Genomic DNA, 22507 nt, shown 5'->3' with positions numbered 1-22507 from the left:
GCATTGTCATGCAGCTGGAGACGGCTTGGTGGCAGTGGCTCATCCAGAAGTATTTTGTGTGGGACCATTGAGGGTCAGGAATTGAGCAAACTGAGGAGATGCCTGCAAAGCACAATTGCTAGCACTGCGGTTTTGTGCAAACGGGCTAAATTGAGTGTGTGTGTGATGCGTGGAAAGAAGTGTTGATCCAGAAAGGGGAAAGGGGCGGTGTGATGAGTGTCCTGTGCACGAACACACATGCACACTGCATACAAGATTTAAAAAATTTTTGGAAATAATTATTATTATTTTGCCTCTTTGGGACCTTGGTGGCTATGTGCTTACATCCAGTGTGAATGTCTGACAGGGTTGGGCCTGTCTCACATTCCTAAGAGGTTACCTCCAACTAGATGTTAACCTCCTCGAGAACAGGAGTCACTGGCACGGGGATGTGTGTCCTCTCTTCGCCTCCGTAGATGGTGCTAAGGGATTGAACACCACAGTCCGAACAGTCCTGGCCCAGTGAAGTGTTACTATGGGATGCGAATAGTTATTGATTCAGCCGAGGCCTTGGTCCATGAGTCATTTGGCTTACGATGTTCCTGAGTCACTGGCTGTCCTGAGGATCTCCCTGACTCATCTGTGTGGCATGCGGGTGTCCAAGAGGCCTCCCGCAGTGACCGTGCATCACTAAAGGAGCCAAGATATGCGAAATGCTGCAGCCTCTCATTTGTGATCCTCCCTGCCCCTGCCTGGCTGTCTGTGGGGAGAAGAGGCAGTAGGGACCCCGAAAAGTTGGTGGCCAGGGATCAGCAGAACAGACACAAAGGGGACCCCAGGGAGGGCTGAGTGTGGGGCAGCGGGCATGGAATGACACCTGCAGGGGCAGGGAAGGCCCCTGAGAGCAGGGCTGTGCCAAATTTGTAGGGCATTTAGGATTTGTATTTGTTAACACCTGTCTTTGCTGTATTTAGGATTGACTTGAACTCTTTTATGCTGTTGATGCTTTTTAGGTGCTTTTATCAGGTGCTCTGGTATGAGGTTGGCAGACTTTGAAAGGGCTCTTTAGTGGAAAGAAACACTAAATGTATTTAATCAGGAGTGAGAACAGTCCTGGGAGAGTCTGCTGGACTCTGGACAGTACTAGATGAATGCAAAAGTCAGAAGTGAGTGTTGGTAGAGGAGAGATGATGACCGGGAGCAATCAGACAGCATTTTAGGTACAGAATTGACCTAGGACTGTATGGCAGTCGGAGTGGGTCACAGAAGGGAGAGCGAGCTGAGGGCAGGATTAAAGGAGGCTTCACGCAGTCACTCAATACCGATGGGGGTCTTTCTGGCCTGGGGCGGGGCCAGACACACTCCCTTTTGTTGTCCTTTATTGCGCTTTGCAGATCTGGGGTTTGTTACGAATTGAAGGTTTGTGGCAACCCTCCGTGAAGTCTGTTGGCGCCATTTTTCCAGCAACATCTGCTCACTTCATGTCTCTGTCACATTTGGGTAATCCTGGCAATATTTTGAAGTTTTTTGTTATTGTTAATGGTGATCTGTGATTACAACTTGCCGAAAGCTCAGGTGATAGCCAGCATTTTTTAGCAATAAAGTATTTTTTAATTAAGATATGTGCGCTGTTTTTTGGGCATCATGCTATTGCACACTTAAACAACAGTATAGTAGGAACGTGACTTTTGTATGCACTGGGAAACCGGAAAATTCCTCTGACCTGCATTGTTGCAGTATTTGCAGTACTGGGGGCGTGAAACCAAACCTGTAGTTATCTCTAACATATGCCTGTTGTATACACAGGAGGGTGAAATCTAGACCCTGTCCTTGCAGAACCCCTCTGGTAACCAGGGGTTGGATTAGCAGTTACAGTAGAGCAAGTCCTTTGTATGGTCTGAAAAGTATGCTGTAGGAGAAGGCGTGAGCAAGCCCTCAGTGAGGGCATCTCCCGCCAGAGCAAAAGAAGTGTTTTGTGCCTAGCCAGGTTCATCTCACAACTGAGACAAATTGGAATGTTCCAGAAATCTTAAATTTTTTTTTTTAATGTTTGTTTTTGAGGGCGGGGGGAAAAGGAGAGAATGAGTAGGGAGAGGCAGAGAGAGAGGGAGACAGAATCTGAAGCAGGCTCCAGGCTCCAAGCTGTCAGCACAGAGAGGCCGATGCGGGACTCGAGCCCTCCAACTGTGAGATCAGGACCAGAGCCGAAGTTGGATGCTTAACCGACGGAGTCACCCAGGCGCCCCCAGAAATCTCTAAATTGTTGTTTAATCTGTTTAAAATGACTGTTAAGGAAGAAGACGTATTGAAATGAAAAGGATTGTAATGTTCATAGCAGATCTTAGCCAGTAACTCTGTTTTCATTCTTTCCTCAGTGTCAAATCAACAGTGCCTTGACTTCTTTCCATACTGCTTTGGAACTTGCGATAGATCAGAGAGAGATCCAGCATGTCTGTCTGTATGAAATCGGTAAATATGAAATGTCTGTCCAGCTTCTTGTCACGACCTGGCATTCATGCATTCCGCTTGTGTCCGGCTGGATGTCTAGCTTCCTGTCACAAGTCTTCATTCTTGTGCACGTTTGCATTATTAATGCTGTTCAGTTTGTATCTTCTGTAAAATGCTTGCTGCCATTTATGGTAAGACTTTGTCATCAGAGCACAAGGGGTGATAACTTATCTCCGTGATTATCATTACTGCGTTCGTTTACTCTTTAGAACGTTTGATTTAGGATAATAGGTCCTGTGAAAAGAATTGACTAAAACTCATTTGTAAATAACCTTACCGGACTGTACATTGGAATCCAAAACTAAGTTTTCCTCCCTCACAGCGGTGTTTACCTGAAAAGAAAAAATACAGCGTGGGAGAGAGTTGGGCACATTGACCCCAATCCCAGCCCTTCTGCCGACTAGCTCAAAGACCTGGGACAAACAGTTTAAGCCTCATGATTGTCATGAGTGTTCAGGTGCCTGCCCTCAGCAGTTGTGAGATTTAGATGCAGTAGGAACGAGTGTCAGGTGGGGCCCCTGGTCCTCAGAACACCCTCCACACGTATTAGCTTCCTTCCTTCTGCTCGCCTCCCTCCTGCAGACACATTTATAAACGGACATGGAAATACTTACTTGCTTACAGCTTTCTCCCTCTTCCCCAAAGCTGTTACTCAGTTTTTTGCTGACTGCACTAAATTCTGTCCTGTTTACCCTAGTAATTCCACAGTCCTTTTTTGTAGCAGGTGCTCTGTCATGTGGAGGAGAATCCATACAAGTTTGGGTTTGAAACAATGACACGTTGTAATAAGGGCTTCATATTTGTTAGGGTTTCAGCCCAGTAGGGCAAGGTCACATCATACAGCACCTAGAAAGGGAATGAGGGGGCCAGGGTGAGGAGAAATGATGAGGTAGTGATGGAATCAACAGGAAGACTGGAACTCTAAGGCCCCCTGCAGAGAGGAAAGGACAAATGGGGGGTGCACAGGAGGCATTTGACACCTGTCAGGTTGGGACCCTGGGATGCTTGCCACTTGTTGATACGCTGTGGACATAGTTGTTTTCCTGAATAACTTTAAATATTTAAAAAAAATTTTTTTTAATGTTTATTTATTTTTGAGAGAGACAGAGACAGAACACAAGTGGGGGAGGGGCAGAGAGAGGGGGAGACACAGAATCTGAAGCAGGCTCCAGGCTCTGGGCTATCAGCACAGAGCCTGACGTGGGGCTCGAACCCATGAGCTGTGAGATCATGACATGAGCTGAAGTCAGACGCTCAACTGTCTGAGCCACCCAGGCGCCTCTAAATCTTTTTAAAGAGAAGTACAAACTAAAAGACTGGGCACTTCCTAGTAAAACAATATTGTGTTTTAAATACCTGTTATGGGTTAGGGAAAAGAGATGAGGTATAATCCAGTGGAAAAAATATTTGTATATGATATAAATCCTGCTGGAGCGCTGGATAGTAGCCATAATGCAGGATGGAATGTATTTCAAAGAACTTGAATTAAGGCCTAGATTTGGTGGCCTTTTTTTCGTTCTTAAGATACTGCTGTCTTTTTTTTCTTCCACTTTTACTGAGATATAATCGACATATACTGTATTAGTTCAAGTTGTATGGCCTAACGATTTGATATGTGCATGTATTGCACAATGATTATGATGGCCTCTTTTTTTGGTGCAGCATTTTCAGGTCTGTGGCAGTGTGGAGGGTTAGAGCTGAAGGAAGCTTGGAAATCATCAAAGCCTAACCCTGAGGCCTATTAGCAAGGTTAACCCAAGAAAAAGAAGCCCAGTTGTAACTCAGCTTCTGATTCAGATTCATTGGAACCTCTACATATTTTGCACTTAATTCCCATCTTACAGGATGGACATTGTCAGCCCCGGTTTTTACTGTCCTGTGTCTGCTTCTCCTATCCCATAGAATTGACACTGGATTTTCTGGAAGTGTGGATCTCTCTCATCCCTGTACTAAAAAGGCAGGTCCAAGATGGCACAAGTACTTCACGAGGAAGCAGATATAGCAGGAGGTAGATAGCAGAGAGCAGTGGCCTTGAGTCCTCGGCAGTTCCCTCTAATAAGCTCTGTGGCCTTGAGCAAGTCCCACCCACCTCTCTGTGCCTTAGATTTTCTCCTTGGTAAAATGAGAACACCGTCCGCCACCTTAGCAAGCCCCTAGTAGAATCAGAAGTACGCCAGGTGCCCAGGCACACGGGGACGTGGCAATGGCAGGTACTGTTGTAAAAATGAGGGTAGAATTCCCTGCATTTTTGTGGCTGCCACTTCTTCCCAGAATGCCTGTCTCCTGGTGCTTTGATCTCGGAAAGAGGGGGTTCTTTCTCAGCTCTGCTGCCAACCTGCAGAGGGAGGTGGGGGGTAAGTACTTAATCTCTAACTGGCTTGTTGTCTCTACTTCTCACAAGGGTTCGAGAATTAATAATCATTAAGGAGCACCCGGGTGCTTGAAGACTTTTTGAGATCCTCACTATGTATATAATCTAACAGTATTCCTTCTTTTTTTGTGTCTGTGCCTGCTCTTGGAGAAGTACTCCTGTGCTTAGATTAATCTCACCACCCAAATTGGAGGATAGGATACAAATTAGAGTGTTTTCATGGAAATCTTTATGTCATTCTGTGTACTGCTTCCATACTGCTTAATGGGTTGTGAAACCAGAAGTGCTGTCTTGCCTTATGCAAAATGTCACATTGAAAATACTTAAGAGAAAAAAAAAGTATTCAGGTTTTCAGGTAGCGTGCATGTGGCACTGAGACAAAGATGGTCAGCTGTATCAGATTCCTAGCTTAAAGACAGGATATGAATCATGACTTTAGGGTCCCATACTAAAAATACTTCTTTCATAGGTTGGTGCAGCATGATAGAGCTGAATTTCAAGGATGCATTTGATTCCTTTGAGAGGCTGAAAAATGAGTCCAGGTGGTCCCAGTGCTATTACGCCTATTTAACTGCAGGTGAGTAGCTTATTTCTGTGGTGAGTTCACCACACACATTGGCGGATGGGAGGGAGACGTCAAGAAGATGTGGGGTTCTCCTTCCTCTCCTTCCTTTTCCGTAGCATGTTAATGTTCTGTGCTACCTAGTCACCCAGCGGTGACTGACTCAGTCCTGCACACCAGCTTCCCCTCTCGGCTGGTTTGGTCATAGGCTCTGTTTTGAAAACGCTTATTGTGAGGGTTTCTGTGTATTTTGCCCTAAGCAGCCTCAGCCTACCCTTAACTCTTATCCTTTACTTTCTACAATATGGTTTTTAGTTTTTAAGAATTTAAATATTTTTTAAGGAATTTAACATGTCTTTTAAATTGTGTTAATATTTTTGTTTGGATCATTAGTGCCCTGGTTACAAAGTTGCATTTGAGTAGTCTGCTCCAACCTTGTTTTACTTATTAAAACCTTCTTAAATTTACAGTGTGATTTTGTAGAACATGAGGTATTTGAACACTGCATATCATTTAGCAGAGACCGCTTGTCATTGCTGATACGAGTAAGAGTGCATGTTTTGGCCTCCTCTCAGGAGATAAAGATATGCTGCCACCTGGTGGAGAAAGGGATGTCTGTGCCCTGAGATGCATAAAGTGCCGTCATGCCATCATGATGTACACTTGCAGAGGTGGAAATTAAAGTACCAAGTGGCTGTACGTTTTCTGCTTCTGATAAACTCTCCTTACACGGCCATATAAGTGATTCTTTAAAATTCAAACATAATTTTAAATCTCTCCTTATTTCCCTGAATATTTGCGTTTAATGAAGCATTTCCTGTCATTCCAGTCCCCTAACTGATCTATTTAAGAGAATTAACAGTGGCAAGTGTGCATATCTTGGATGTTGTAAAACTGCGGTTCATTATGAGTCAACATGAAAGCTCTTTATACCTACACTCTTGACTACAGTCCCCCTAGGGCATCCATTTTTGTATGGCTCTGTAGCTTATGTTTGAATAGGATTATTTTCAGTATAGTGGTGAATATACTTTGTCTCATGCCTTAAGAGTTGTTTTACAGGGGCGCCTCGGTGGCTCAGTCAGTTGAGCATCCGACTTCAGCTCAGGTCATGATCTCGCGGTCTGTGGGTTCAAGCCCCGCATCAGGCTCTGTGCTGACAGTTCAGAGCCTGGAGCCTGCTTCAGATTCTGTGTCTCCCTCTCTCTCTCTCTCTCTCTCTCTCTCTCTCTGCCCATCCCCGCTCATGCTCTGTCTTTCTGTCAAAACTAAAATAAACATAACAAAAAAAAAAAGTTGTTTTATAGAACCCACAGGCATCTCTGATGAAAGTGCCAGCTATTTCCTGAGTAGCCTCCGTGTGTCCAGCGTATTGAATGCATGAACTGAAAAGCAGAGGTCTTCACGACAGCACAGCCATCAGTCGTTAACATGTTATTGAGTCACATAGTCACTCGTGGGCAGCTGTTTCTTTTTTAATCTTTGTTGATCATGGAACACAAATAAATGTGCAACAGGACTGTATAGAGGAGTATTTTTTCTCCAAATACTGGAAATCCCAGGACTATACCAGTTTGTGGGAGCTGATAAAGCATGAAAGACTAGTCTCTGCCTTTGCAAGGGGATTTTGTGCAGATGGTAAGAGGTGTCAGGAGCTCCACTACAAAGCATACACAGGAAGGGGACGATCACTTCTGTCAAGCTATCTGCCATCTCGCAGGAGCTGCCATTTGAATTGGCCCTGAAGGACAGGTACATGTCGACCGGCAGAGCTAGAGAGGATGGGTGTTCAGGGACCAGAAACACTGCCACCAGGGACTGAGTTTTCTGTACTGTTCAATTGTCATAAAATCCACATGATGTAAAATCTACCATTTTCACCATTTTTGAGTTCAGTGGCATAGTGTGCATGTATACTGTTATGCAGCCATCACCACCATCTGTCCCTTTTTTAAACTATGTGACTAAGAAAGTTACAGATTGTCGGAGAAGGATGTCAGACTAGATGCAGCAGACATTACTCTTTTTCATTTGCTTACTGGGTGACCTTAGGCAAGTCTTTTAACTTTCTTGGACCTTTACATTCTCTGATCTATAGCCTGATGGGGTTGGTATACAAAACAATCACTGCATTTCCTTCTGTTTTTGAGATGCCAAAGCTGCAGGAGATGAGGTCATTTTGGATGAATTCAGACCCTGTCCTTTTGACCAGGGCCGCTTTCCTAACGGAATGTGGTTGTCCCTCCCTTGAACATTCAGCTTAATCCCTCATACTCCCAGCAGAAAATCTTCTGCTTCTCCCATCACCTTGACATCCACAGCCTTCTCTGAGTCTTGGTGCCTTTGCTTCTTCGGCCCTGCTGACAGGTGTCATCCTATGACATGCCATGGCCCGGTGCTCTGCTTGACCACACCCCAAAATGTGAATAGAGGACCACCTAGTTTTAGGAGCGCTTGAATAAAGGAGGAATTAGGAAATCAATGGACATTCCAGCTGGGGATTGAAAAATATGTGCCAAAGACAACATCTAAGAAAAAAAATTGATATAAATGAATTCAGTGCCATTGTAGTTGAGAAGAGTGGTTGGTAAAGTTGGTAAAGTTTCACCTTCAGAGATACAAAGCGAAGCAAGTATGATTAAGTCTTTGCCTGGGGCTTGGGGTAGGATGAAGATTGTGTGCAGGCTACCAAAATCTTACCATCCTCCAAGGCTCTCAGACTGACTCCTAGCTCCTGATCACTCCAGAAAGAAATGTTTCCTTTCTCTTCCTGAGGCTTTCCAAAAGCACTTTGGTTGTCCTACCCTCAAGGCTCTTCTCAACATATACATTATAGTTATGGGACTATGTGTGTATCTTCTTTCTCCAGCTGAAATTTACATTTCTTTAGGGTTAAAGCATGTGTTTTCTTCCATGTTCTTGCTGGTGGCTTGTAGGTGGTAGGTGGCCCATGAACATGTGTAAGATTAATTTCATGACTTTCTTTCCAGGCACAGAGAGGTACCCTCCATCCACCATGAAGCTTCATGATCTTCTTGGCTTCTTATCATTCTTTCCTAGATTCCTTTTTATTCCACTTTCTGAGTATGTGGGCCTCAGCTAGACCACACTGTGCCAATAGCTTGGAATTTTGTCACGTCCAAGACTAGCGCCCAACGAGAGGACCAGGACCACGGTTTTCCTGTACATCCCCACAAAACTCTGGGAACTCAAGGAAGTAGTTGTTGAGTCAGTAGTGTGACAATCAACAGGATGTTGTAGGCCTCTATGTAACACTTGCTCCCGTGTTTTTCTTCGGTAACGTTTTCCAAGTACCATCAGCCTGAGTGTCTTTCCGTGGCATTTTCCCCGATACTTAGGGAGTACAACAATGGTTTCTTGCAGTTTGTCAGGGAGCCACCGGTGACGTGGATGGGGCGCAGATAGTGTTTAAAGAAGTTCAGAAGCTCTTCAAAAGGAAAAACAATCAGATTGAACAATTCTCAGTGAAAAAGGTATGTTGGAGCCTATTGATCTGGTGTGTGTTTGTGACGGGCATTTTTAACCGACACCATCTTGGACAAGTTTTAGGAAATCCTAATCCAAGCCAGCGACTTACTTGCCAGTGCACTTTACCACCATGGAGAAAATTTACCCCCATGGGCGTACTTCTCTTTTGAATGGAAAATGCTGGTTTTGCTGCACGTGATTAAAACAGCTGTTATTTCTTGGAGTGGGTAGACACATTACAGACCCTGTAGAGCTAATGAGCACATCTGGAAAGGGAAAGCACCTGTCTAAGGAGTTGGGTGGTTTTAGAAGCATTGAAATTGGCAGAATCTAGGCAAGAGATACAGACTATTGAGTCTCAATAATTTACTGAACACATCACATTTGGACCTTCTAAAAATAAAAACATGCATCAAATGTACCAGTAGAAAGGCCCAGTACTGCAGGGACAAAGACCCTAATTTATTCTACACTTTTTAGGAAAAAAAGTTAGTGGAATCACTGTGGGTTACATGACAACTTGTCATATCCTGAATTTTCCATTATTTTAGTTTGTTACTAATGAATGAACATTGAGTGACTTAGCTTGAGTATAAACTGGATTATAATGTGGAATACCACTGAGGCCACTAGGACTAAGTAAAAAATTAAAAAGTCAATAAAGCCATAACTAAAATGCATCTAGTATTAATTACATCTTCCACGTAAACCCATTCATTATTACTGGTCACCCAGCTTTTATAAATTCCTTGGATTTAAACTGAAATGAACCCACTTTCATCCTGTTTTCTGAATGCACCCTGGATCTTAACAGTAGATGGAGTTGAATAACGAATGAAAGGCATATCTATCATACGTTAAAGGTTAGAAAGCCAAAAATTTTTACATAGAGAGAAGTTCTCATTGTTAGCTTTGTTGGAGGGGGTTGTTGATGTCAGAGATGAACTGTGCATTTTTTAATGTCTCGAGTATATGTTTTTATTTGAATTCGTTTTCCCAAACCCAGCGTGATCATTCTCACACTTGCAGGCAGAGAGGTTTCGGAAAGTAGCTCCCACCAGAGCGTTGTGTGTACTGGCCTCCATCGAAGTGTTATACCTGTGGAAAGCCCTCCCCAACTGCTCCTTCCCCAACCTGCAGAGGATGAGTCAAGGTAATAAAAAAACTCTGCTCATTGGCCGGTTTCTTCGGTTTCCCGTTAGCGTTATCTGATTCAGAGAGTACAGATCTGCCATTCTTGGATTAGATGGTGGAGTGGTGAAGAACGCTCTGTTGCATATAGGTGACAGGTGTAGGCAGCATGGGAATGTGTGGACGTGCTCGCATCGTTAGCGGTGTGTGCTGAGGCGCACTGACTGCAAAGTGTTGCCGACTCTTATAGCCCTAGGGATTGCTGGATGCGTACATTTTTCCCCCCAGCAAAAGCCCTTTGTTTTATATAAGTTTGATTCACGTCTATTAAAATGAACAGGTAGTATCTGCTTCATTGAGTTTTGACAAATATATGCATGCTGGCATTCACCACCACAATGAAGATCTAGAACATTTCTAACCACCCCTGTAATTTCCCTTGGGCACCTTCTCGGTCAGTCCCCACCCCAAGGCAACAGCTGTTCTGATTTCTCTCTCTACAGATTACTTTCGCCTGTCCTTGAACTTCATAGAAGTTCAGACCGTGTGTACTTTTCATTGCTTGGCTTGGCTTCCTTTGTTCAGCATAGCACCTGTGGGAGTGATCCATGTTGTAGCCCGTATCGGTAGTTCGTTCCTTACACCTGCTGAGCGACACTCCACTGTGGGGCTAAATCTGTACCATGGTGTGTTTATCCTTTCTCCTGTTAATGGACGTTTGATTTGTTCCTGGTTTTTTTTAGCCATCATGAGCAAAGCTGCTACAAACATAAGTATACATCATAAGTGTACTTGTCTTTTGTGTGGACATCATACACTCATTTCTCTTGAGTAAATACCTAGGAGTGTAATTAGAAGGCTAGATTTTTAATTCATGTATTATTTAAAAAAACATAAGGGGGCACGCGTGTGGCTCAGTTGGTTGAGCGTCCCACTACGGTTCAGGTCATGCTCTCACAGTCCATGAGTTCGAGCCCTGCACCGGGCTCTGTATTCACAGCTCAGAGCCTGGAACCTGCTTCAGATTCTGTGTCTCCCTCTCTCTCTCTCAAAAATAAATACTAAAAAAAAAACAAAAAAAAAACCCAGGACCATAGGTTATGGTAATATAGCCTTCATAAAGTCATTTTTATTATAGCTATGGGAAAAGTTCATGGAGAATAAACAATCCCTGGTTGTTGATGCAAGTCTAGAATGTCTAGCAATGTCTAACTCTAAGGAACAATACAGAATTTTATTCTTTGTAATGCACAAATGTGAGACTGTGTAGAGAGAATTCAGACACAAATGCACATATAAAATAGGCTGTAATTGACAGGCATAGAAATGATTATCACTTAATGTGACTAAATATTCTCTGAATCCCTTTGCAGGTATCAAAATAAATAGCAATGATGTGGTCATGGAGAAAGGGAGGCTCTTGAGTAAACATGATATAATTCTTTAATATCTTTGTTAAATATTAGTGCAGTTTTGAGATCGATTAATTAGTTTCTATCATTCCCCAGTGTTAAGCAGTAATGATCCAAATCTATTCAGCCATGTAGAGTACAGAGAAGATCTCTGTAGAGTAATAGTTCCAGAGAAAAACTGGTAGTGGATGAAAGCAATCAAATGCATTAATTAAATGCTGACCCAGCTTTGTGTATTCAGCTTCTCAGACCCCCCATCTGTAACTTCCTTCATCAGCAGATGTACTTGGATTCTTACAATGCTCATCTTGTGGTTTCATTTGTAGCCCTTCCCCCACCCTGTGCACTGCATTCTTCCTCAGCATTTTATTTATTTATCCATTTATTTTTAAACATTTAAATGTTTATTTTTGAGGGGGAGCAAGGGGGAGTGAGAGAGAGGGAATGAGCACACAAGCAGGGGAGGAGCAGAGAGAGAAAGAGAGCACAGGCAGGAGAGGGAGACAGAGTCTGAGGCAGGCTTCTAGGCTGTGAGCTGTAAACACAGAGCCCAGTGCAGGGCTGGAACACAAGCTGTGAGATCATGACCTGAGCCAAAGTTGGGCACTTAACCAACCTAGCCGCCCAGGTGCCCCTCTTCCTCTGCATTTTAAAAATATTTCTGTATATCCTCAACATAGTGCCCAGAGTGATCCGGTTAAATGAAGTCATGTTATTTTGGGCCTCAGAACCCTCTGTGGTTTCATATCATTTAAAGTAAATGCCCAAGTCCATTCAGTGGCCTACAGGGCTCTGTGATCTGTCCACCACTCTCCCCCCTCGTCCACCCCATTGCCTCTCACTGCTCCTCCTGCTTGCTCACCAGGCTCCAGCCACACTCACTTCACTGTTCTTGAACACACCAGGCACACGCCGGCTTCAGTGCCTTTGCACTTTCTCTTCTTTCTGTCTGCAAATGCGCTTCTGAACATCCATGTGGCTCCTCCACTCATTTCCTTCAGGTCTTTACTCAAATATCACCTTTTTATTGAGGCTTAAACCAGCCACAAACAAAGGTGTGTGTGTATATGTGTGTACATATGTATGTGTGTCTATTTATAAAATCTTGCCAAATCTCAGTATCTCTGTTGGTCCATAGAAACCGTTAACTTCCTTTCCTCCTCTGTTAGCTTCACTGTGTTTCCAATTTTCCACCCTTTTCATTTCCTTGGAAAAACTCCTGTAACATCCTCCAACATGTGTGCCCATCCTGCGTGGTAGATGGCAAGCTTCTTGAAGTGGAGGGGTCACGGCAGATGCCCCCTCAGTGATGAGTGCAATGCATCAGTACAAACATGGAAAGGTGCCCGCCATATGGCTTATGAAGTTAATATGATAGAATTTTTTAGAAGTATTTTTATAGAGTAGTTTTAGGTTCTTAGCAAAATTAAACAAAGTACTAGAGTTTCCACATACCACACCCCTCACTTCCCTATACACACTGCCACCCCTCCCACCCCCCTACTCCCCCCCCCACCCAGATGGATACATTTGTTACAGCCAGTGAACCAATGCTGACACATCATTAGGGTTTAGTCATACATTAGAGTTCATTCTTTGTTTCATACATTCTGTGTGATTTGACAAGTACGTACTGACATGTAGCCATACTTAGAGGTAGTATCCTGCAGAATATTTCACTGCCCTAAAAATCCCCTGTCTTCCAGCTGTTCCTCCCTTCGTCTCCCTCCCCCAGACTTCTGGGAACTACCGCCTCCAGAGTTTTGCCTTTTCCAGAATGTCATATAGTTAGAATCCTGCACGCAGTATGTAGCCTTTGCAGATTGGTTTCTTGTTCCTACTAACAATATGATATAATTCCGAGTCCTCTGGATGCCCAGATGTTTGATATTTTTGCCTTTCTTTGAATAAGGGTATTCACTAATGGATGAGGAAAAGGAGCCTTCTGAGTTTCAGGGGGCAGGATTGTGAACTGAATATTCAGGTCAATGAACAATGAAATTCTTAACTCATGATGATGTTTAAGAAATTAAGTGAGGGGCGCCTGGGTGGCGCAGTCGGTTAAGCGTCCGACTTCAGCCAGGTCACGATCTCGCGTTCCGTGAGTTCGAGCCCCGCGTCGGGCTCTGGGCTGATGGCTCAGAGCCTGGAGCCTGTTTCCGATTCTGTGTCTCCCTCTCTCTCTGCCCCTCCCCCGTTCATGCTCTGTCTCTCTCTGTCCCAAAAATAAAAATTAAAAAAAAAAAAAAAAGAAATTAAGTGAATTATTATCCTTGCTGCTGTTTTCACTTCTCCTTAAGCTTGCCATGAAGTGGATGATTCATCTGTTGTTGGATTAAAGTATTTGCTTCTTGGTGCCATACACAAATGTCTGGGAAACTCAGAAGATGCTGTTCAGGTAAACCGTTAATGCTGTGGCCAAGGAACATAGACTGCGAAAGCCTGTATGTGTGCTTAGGAATAAGGACAATGGAAAAACATTCAACAAAACCAGACCTTTCGCCGCAGGGTGAGCTTAAGCCTCTACCGATCCGTGTCCTCTCCTCTCAGATGCTGGAAGGTGCTGGTGGAGAATACTAGTTAGTAACGTGTAACTTCAGATTCTTACATTGCTTCTTTATACACAGGCTTTTCTTCTGGCAGGAGTTACTTATCAGAGATGACAGTCTCAGTTGGAGAAGGAGGAAATAAGGATGCAGACAGTTTTAAAGGAGCAAAATGAAGCCTCATAGTTAGATAAATCCCCAAGATGATCAGATATGTTAGTGTGCGTTCACTTTTCCTGTCTGTAACTGCAGATTACCAAAGCAACCCTGGAGGTAAAGTCTAGAAAAGTGTTAGCTTAAGATATTCTGTGTACATACTATATGGAAGAGAACCATTCACTATTTTCAAATATAGTTGGGGGAATTTTTCTAAAGTTTTTGTGTCGTTGGATGTTTTGAAGTATAGCCCAGTGTAATTTTGATTACTCTTTAAAAGAGTTCATGTACAGTAGTAGGGGACTTTGACTTTTAAATCCTAGAGTGTTGACATACTTTTATTTTATAATTTTAAATTACTTTTTCAGCACAGGGTCATGATAGTTATTACACAGCTCTGAGTAGCCTGCTTTAGATCCCATACTTAAGTATCTGCAAGATACAGTCAAGATACGTGTCAGGAGCTGATTCTTGGCTTGTGTGCTTCCTGTTTTAAATATTGGTATGTTACTTTGAGATGCAGATCATGATGTTTTCCGCATTAAGATCAGTAGAGGCTACGTTGTCAACTGGAAATAGAAGAAGCACAAATTGAGCTGACCGATGGGTAGCATAGCCTGGAGGCAAGCATGCAGCGGGCTTGTAGATATGGATGAGGATGGGAGGAAATAAGGGTGCCAAAACAAACATCTAGAATACAGAGATAAGTCCCCCCTTCTGCCTCCTGAAGATGCGATGAACCTTAGGTGGGAAAATGAGTTAATTGTAGTAACTTTTGTATTACTTTCAGTTCTTTCAGCGCGCTGTTAAAGATGAGTTGTGTCGTCAGAATAACTTATACGTCCAGCCATATGCTTGCTATGAACTTGGCTGTCTTCTGTTAGACAAACCGGAGGTAAGGCCTCATATAGTTTAAGTAACGTTCATCAGCAAAAATGCACAGGTGAGCAGGCACAAAGCATCCTTCGTTTAAAGTCAGTGAATTGAACATGGTGGGTTTTTGGTTTTGTTTTCCTTGATTTCATGCAGGAAAAATCCAAGAAGTGAGTCATCCTCTTTTACTATGTTTACTGAGGCAGTTTCTTCTCTGGAATGAGCAGTATAAATGTACCTTTTTGGACAAAAATTCACTCGAGGGGAAAATCATTGCCTTTTTTAGAATGGTAGGATATGAAGTAGTACGGCCTATTCAGAAGAACACGGATTTGCATTCGGATTCTAACTCTGCCTTCACCTTAGTGTAGGAGGCTGGTTATGTTCCTGAACCATGTATCTTCCTCCTAATATGTAAAACAGGATAAAAAATACCTGCCTTGCCAAGTGAATGGAGATTATGGTGAGAATAAATGAGGATGATGTGGTGATTGCTTTAAAAATTTCAGAATGCCATATAAATTTGACAGTTACATATTTAAGTATACTGGGGAAGTTTTGTTTTTTTTTTTAATTTTTTTTTTCAACGTTTATTTTTGGGACAGAGAGAGACAGAGCATGAACGGGGGAGGGGCAGAGAGAGAGAGGGAGACACAGAATCGGAAACAGGCTCCAGGCTCTGAGCCATCAGCCCAGAGCCTGACACGGGGCTCGAACTCCCGGACCGCGAGATCAGTGACCTGGCTGAAGTCGGACGCTTAACCGACTGCGCCACCCAGGCGCCCCGGAAGTTTTGTTTTTAAACGAGTGGATTTGCTTGCTACCTTCTTTTAGAAACTCAGTTACATGATACTAGCTTTATGAGATTCTAATTTTTAGTAAGTTCATTATACTTTCAAATAAATAGGCCTTCTAAAATTAGAGCCAAATCAACAGAAATATGATTCAAGACTGACCCTTAAATATGTAGCCCATCTCGCCAAATATAGGCTTGTAATTGGTAAGTCATTTGAAATTCTAATTTTACCAAAGTAGAAAAGGCAAGTTTTGTCATTTTTTGTAGAAAACCCTAACACCATATTCTTTAGGAAAAGTTTTACTCTTAATATGGCCTTAAAATGTGTACTTAAAATATAACAAGCCTGGTCCATTTCTGGAAATGTGAAGCTGATGTTCTCAACCAGTAATGCATTCCAAAGGTCTAACTTACTGATGTCAAGTAAACTTTGTAATGATCATCAGTTTTAGGTTGCTCCCTAAGATCTTAAGCTATAATAACTCTTCCAAGTTGTTAATCTCTTGTTGTATGAGGGTTATGCACAATTATTTAGTAATGCCTTAGTGTGAACTTAACAAGCATCATTAAAGAAAAATTGAGTGACTAAACTAGAATGAGCAGTTGACTCACCTCTGTGTCTACTGTGAATTGTTTTAATTAATCTATCCTGTTACAACATTTTCTGCTTGAGTGTGTCCAAATATAGATATTAAAAGATATTATGTTTTTCTTACATTCATAGACTGTAGCAAGAGGCAGAACTCTACTTCTTCAAGCAAAGGTAAAAAGACTGTATCTACCTTTTTCCAGGGCCCTTCTTACCCTCTGTTGTGTCCACTCGAGTCTGAATTCAAGAAGTTTTGTGAGATGATTGTTCTGATTGATATTTCTGGAAAGGAAAAGTAATAACTAATTGATTTGGTGAGCCCTTGATGTTTAAGTGAAATTACTAATATAAGAAACTCAATGAAATCGCCCATCCTGCTTTAAAAACACACTTCAGGGGAGGGGCACAGGGAGAGGGAGACATAGAATCTGAAGCAGGCTCCAGGCTCTGAGCTGTCAGCACAGAGCCTGACGTGGGGCTCAAACTCACGAACTGTGAGATCATGACCCGAGCCAAAGTCGACTTAACCGACTGAGCCACCCAGGCGCCCCCATAACTATAGTCTTGAATGAAGAATTTCTAATAGCAGGTTAGATTGAGCACAGTTCAAGACTACTACTATTTCAGGAATAACATGAAGACAATTTTCCAAAGACAGCATTGACATCCTCCTGGACATTTTAGAAATGAACCCGAAGTTTGAGGTTTGGGAAATAAAATTGAGTGGATGGGAAGCAGTGTGAGAGATTTTACTTCAGGAAGCACAAACTCGTGTGGCTTATGTTGCAGTGTTTCAGAAGGCTCAGTTCATAGAGTTCATAAATCTCCTTCTTTGGTCTTACAGGAGGATTTCTCTGGCTACGACTTTGAAAACAGATTGCATGTCCGCATCCATGCTGCTCTGGCCTCCCTGAGGGAACTGGTTCCTCAGTGATAGACTCGGACTTCCTGTTCTGTCCCTCCCTACCAGGTTCTGCACTTTAAAATGAAAGCAGAGGACACAGCTCTTCTGGAAGCCCGAAGACCGGCTTTTCTTCTGAAAACCACCTGTGCCAGGGACACATTTTCCCAGTTAGGCTGACATATTAAAGATCTCCTCTTTTAAACGTATAGCTAAAAAGTAATAATAATGAGGATACTAGTAATTATAACTAACCACCTGGGGAGAGGGTTAAGTGACCTTGTTCAAACATTTTAGTTTTGTGATTTATTATTTTTAAAATAAAAGCAAACTAAATATTCCACCTGTGATCTTCTAGGAACGCCTACCTTAAGCACACATCCGACTGCATATAACACTAGGAGGCACCTGTAAAATTATCAACAGTATTATGACATAGCATTTATATTGTGTTTTGAAAAAAATAAAAGTGCTTTCTAGTGTTTTATTTTATCCTCTAACTTGTGAATAACATAGCACAGATATTCTTATTCCCACTGTCTAGACAAACTCAGGCACAAAAAGGCTAATTGATCCCAATCAATTATTCCTGTTATCAGTGGAGCAGTGAATAGAATACAGATCTCTTGACCACAGACAGAATATTCTTGTAAAACAAAATGTGTTAATAACCCAGAATTTCATGTTTTCCTTATTAAAACACAAATGCGCTTCAGCTGAAGTTGTGTCATCAAAAATACTTATCTCCATATCGTCTACAGAATGTTTCAAAGTAATGAACACTTTTTCCTTTGAAAGCCAACCAAGTAGAAGCAAATAGGTAGTTTTGCAATCAAAAGTAGAACTGTTTTGCTAATTTATTAGAAAGCCTGGTCTATTGGCTAAATAATACCTATATTTTAGGAGTTTCCTTATCTTTGTGATAAATTATCTCGTTACCAACTTTTGGAGGTCTTTTAACAAATTACTTGACAAGGTTATTCTTAAATGAACATAGGTGATTGTATTTTTTTCCTCAGAATATTTGCTGGTGAAGGATTTGCTGGGCTATCTGTTGCCAGGATTTAATCATTGTCTCCTTAGCTCAGGTTATTCTATAAAAGGAGTTCAAAGTTAATTTTTAATCCTTCATTGCTAATTTTTGTTGTAATCTAATTCACCTCTTAGCCTAGTGCTGCACACCTTTGTTTTTGAAGAGTCTAAATACCTCAGTCACTTGAGAATGTCTGCCATAATTGTGTGCCTAACTTGGCTCAGGCTTAAGGTTAGATTTTTTAAAATTTATACTGTGCTAAAGAGAGTATCCTCTTGGGGTGTCATTTATTTACATATCTTTGTAGCTTGAGCATGATCTCATATGATATTAATACTTTAATATTTCTTTTCAAAATAAAACCTAGGAGGAGCAACTAGGATGTTGACAGCTTTAACCTACTTCATCTGATTCTGAGGGAATGATAATTTCTCTGAAAGAAATAATTATTCCTCACGGACTTTGACTAAATTATATTCATGATTCCTCACTTCCAAAGTGTTTTATTCACATGGACTTTTTCTGGTGTGAATCCTGCCTGGATTTTTGACACTAGCCAGAGAGAAAAGATCGCTATCTTACATTCAGTGAATGAGCAGATGCAGAAGCCAAGTAGATGCTTTCTGAAGAAAACATTTGGTGTTTAAAAATACTGGAAGCCTAATTTCATTGAGGCTTAAGGGAAGAATATTATGAATTTGTGAAATCTGGCCCTAGCCATTTTGTCCTTGGCTATAGCATATGAGCCAGACTTCCCAGTTAGGGTTGTGGGGCATTCTGAACCCAAAGTTCTTGGTTCAGGTCATACTCACTTGAATTTTCAGTTCAAATATTTTTTGAACTATTATTCAGTATTCAAAGGTTACATGAAGCCCTGTACTTTAGGATTAAACAAAAACTATTCCTGCACTCACTGCTTTAAAAATTTATTTGTATCTCTCCAGAGAGATTTCAGGATTCAAATAAGTTTGTATTCAGTTCACTGACCACTTTAATAGTCAAAGAGTAGGTCTGTTTGTAACTCTTCCTATGTTTGGTGCCGGATAGCCCCTGTGGTTTGTGTGTGTTAACAGGGCTGTAGAGTATGGAGCGTACCTACCTACCTACCTAATGGGGTAGGTAATGATTGTAAAGTCTCTAATAAATACCACAGTGCAGGTATAGTACTATTAGACTGAAATCTGAAAACATTTTTGAGTTGAGTAATTCATAACATTTTCTGGTCTGCGTGCCATGACTTAACCAGCCTGTGAACTGTGATCTGCCTAGAAACTTAGCTTGGTGTGACTTGCTCTTTACCCCCTCGTGGATGAAGAAAATAATCCTATAACCAGAACAACTTGGATCTACGTGTGCTTTTTTATGTTGGCATCACTCCTTCCTCGTTCCTATTTTGGAGGCTCTTAAATGGATCTTCTAATTTATGAGCGTCAAATGTATTTTTGTATTAGATTTGGCCTATGATGAGAGAAATCTCTATATGTACTCTGAACACATTTATAATTTGTCACAGCTTGGAGGTATGGTCTAATAATGTGACATGTACCTTTGTGGTGTTAAAATATTTAAGATTTTTTTATTAGGTTAGGGTCTGATTTTAGCACATGATAGCTAAGTATTTGAGCAAGTGAAGTATTTCAGATGTCACAGATAACAAGGAATTGTTGAATATTGTGCAAGTCAATGATTATAGAGTTTGCACTCTTATGCTTCTGCCAACTAAAAGGACAGTGCATATTTGATTTTTAAAATAGACACACGTGCGTGTGTGTGGCTATTCCTTTGCTGTATAACTTTCCTAGTTGATTGCTTCCTTAAGCAAATTGTGGTGGCAAGTATACACCTACGGATCTGAATCGATGCAGATACACATTGACAGTCATGATGTACTGTTTGGTGTTTCTTACATATTTTTGAATTCTGTTGGTGGTATATCTTGTAGAAAAAAAATGGTTAAGCTCATATCCTCCCCAAGAGATACATAGTAGAGGGAGGAGACTTGGAAGCTAGGAAAGAGAAAAGGACAGCAAGGGTTCGGGAGCAGGAGACGGGAAAGTTGATCGATAAAAGATGTGTCTCTTCTTCACTAGAGTATAATTTGCCCAGTGCACATTATAATTGGCTTTCTTGTGAAAACCAGAAAGACTGAGCTCTAGCTCCCAGTTGACCTGGGTGAGCTCTGGGTTACGCTTTGTCCAGCCACAGGCCAGTGGCTTGCAAATTTTAGTTGTACAAATTAGCCCTCCTTTGAGAATCTGACTCAGTAGCTATGAGGTAGGGTTTAGGAAGGCATTTTTAACAAGCTCCTAAAAATGATTCCAGTGCAGGTGGTCTAAATTAGAGCAACACTACCCTAGGTTATCATCTTTTGGTAAGTATTTAGTAAATCTGAGAGAAGAGCCAAACACAAACCAAACATATAGCAAGGTTATGCTCAGAGTGTATTATCATGGGGCCACTGAGGAAATGCTTCTAACCCATTGGCTTCCTAAAGTAGGAGATCCCTGAGTTTTAAAGGATGTAGTCAGGTGAAAAATGATGGCTAGAAGAACATCTCAGGCCTTGGTCTTGATGAGCAAAGGCACAGAGGTGACAAACAGTATGTGTGTTCAGGCCAGTTTCGAGTCCGGTGGGAACGAAATAACATTTGAATTTTGCAGAGGTCACGCCAAGAACCTTGAACTTCCATGAAGTAAGGATGGGGAGCAAGGAGAAATGCAAAGCAAAGCAGAGTATCATTTTGCATTTAGATCCCTAGTGACTGAAAGGACAAGAAGAATATAAAACCACCTGAAATCATTAAGAGTTCTAGAAATCAAAGCAGCGAATAGTGGTTTGAAAATTTTTGGTTAAATGTTTTCACTGTAACAATTTGCCTCTCAGGGACTTGGACAAAAGAGTCATTGATGAAATGTGGAAAGAGGACATGCATTGCAGATATTCTGCACAGTACCTAAGACCTGTGTGTCCAAGGTGGCCTGCCGAGGTTTGGCTACAGAAGCATAAATAATTCCCAAAGATGCCATAAATGGGGTTTGTACTTGGGGGTTTTAGAAGGTTTCATTCTATCTTTGATAGTTAAATATATTATGAATGAAACCACCAAAAATCATGACAGCTTCATTTCACTTTTATCCACCAAAATGGGGCCCAGGGCAGTGGCCAAGGACAAGTACCAACTGCAGACCTATCATCACAATCTAAAATTAGCATTTCTGCTTTCAAAATGCAATCTTCAGGAGAAGAGGGAGCCTGTGACATAATGAGCACTCAGTAACTATTATTTGGAAGATTTAGTATGTGTAGAAAGTGCTCTGTGCAGCATAGATGGAGACTGGTGCCCTAAGCATTGCCTCTTAAGAGCTCTGGAAGCCTTAACTGTTTTCTGAATTTTTTTTAAAGTGTTTTTTTTTTTTTTTTTTTTTTTTTTTTTTTTAATCCTATCTATGCCTTGAAGATACTGTTTGGTTGATTTACAATGATTCTTGTTTAAATATTTGAAAACGAATTACGTTGAAGCCCGTTTGGAGTTTGGTCATCATGATTATGGCGGCAGTTAATGCCCGGCTCAAGTATGTGAGTTTGGATGAAAGAGCAGGGAGCAGGTATTTGAAACGAGTCGATGTGCCTTTACTTTGGTGTGAATTGCAACCGGTTTCTGGTAGTAGGATTTGGGGAGGGTGGGTTGTGTCTGTATTGCCAGATCCGAGTTACAGAAAGTGGAAGCCTCAAGATTATTGCCAAATTCTCTTCCCACAGGTGATTTTCTCAAAAGGGAAAGTACTGTGTTGCATAAAATTATTCGTTCTCTTCAACATTTTAGCATTATGTTTACCGTGACAGACTATTCTTCTAAAAGCTGGCTGAAAAGAGTAACATTGTGGAGGAAGGGGTAGTGCGAAGAGGCGAGGCGGCGACTGCAAGAAATGCCATAAATCTGTTTCCTTCTACACCAGCTCTTATTTTATGATGAGCGATGAAGTGGAAAGGCCGTAGCCTTGAGCGACTTCTGGCGGTTTGGAAACGGCAGTTTGTATTCTAGAAAAGGAAAAGCCCACCTGCGTGTCTGGCCCGCGGAGTTGGAGCCTTTGTCCTTTGCGGCTCCCCATTGGCTGAGGATGCTGAGGCTCCGCCTCCTTTCCTGACCGCGAGCTCCCAGCA

General features: G+C 41.9%; 1 protein-coding gene and 1 long non-coding RNA gene across 2 annotated transcripts in view; one reads left to right on the top strand and one right to left on the bottom strand.

The window, feature by feature from the left end:
* TTC39C (tetratricopeptide repeat domain 39C) overlaps positions 1 to 19255 on the top strand; it is a 107247-nt gene extending 87992 nt beyond the window's left edge. The window contains exons 7-14 of the mRNA XM_040479209.1: positions 2355 to 2448; positions 5328 to 5435; positions 8805 to 8914; positions 9939 to 10062; positions 13753 to 13850; positions 14945 to 15049; positions 16548 to 16586; positions 17257 to 19255. Of these exons, the coding sequence (XP_040335143.1) occupies positions 2355 to 2448; positions 5328 to 5435; positions 8805 to 8914; positions 9939 to 10062; positions 13753 to 13850; positions 14945 to 15049; positions 16548 to 16586; positions 17257 to 17346 (768 nt within the window). The 3' untranslated portion in view covers positions 17347 to 19255. The remainder of the gene's footprint in view (positions 1 to 2354; positions 2449 to 5327; positions 5436 to 8804; positions 8915 to 9938; positions 10063 to 13752; positions 13851 to 14944; positions 15050 to 16547; positions 16587 to 17256) is intronic.
* Positions 2455 to 22480, bottom strand: LOC121033081 (uncharacterized). Its single transcript, XR_005791689.1, has 3 exons — positions 22405 to 22480; positions 16628 to 16694; positions 2455 to 2819 (listed from the first exon to the last, which is right to left on the bottom strand). It is a non-coding gene; the product is annotated as an uncharacterized LOC121033081 (long non-coding RNA).
* Positions 22481 to 22507: the final 27 nt, after the last annotated feature.

The sequence above is a fragment of the Herpailurus yagouaroundi genome, unplaced genomic scaffold, assembly GCF_014898765.1.
Source record: "Herpailurus yagouaroundi ecotype Mexico unplaced genomic scaffold, PumYag 142, whole genome shotgun sequence".
Taxonomy (NCBI): domain Eukaryota; kingdom Metazoa; phylum Chordata; class Mammalia; order Carnivora; family Felidae; genus Herpailurus; species Herpailurus yagouaroundi.
The sequence above is the reverse complement of the archived record's forward strand: the minus strand, read 5'-3'. Positions and strand labels throughout refer to the sequence as shown.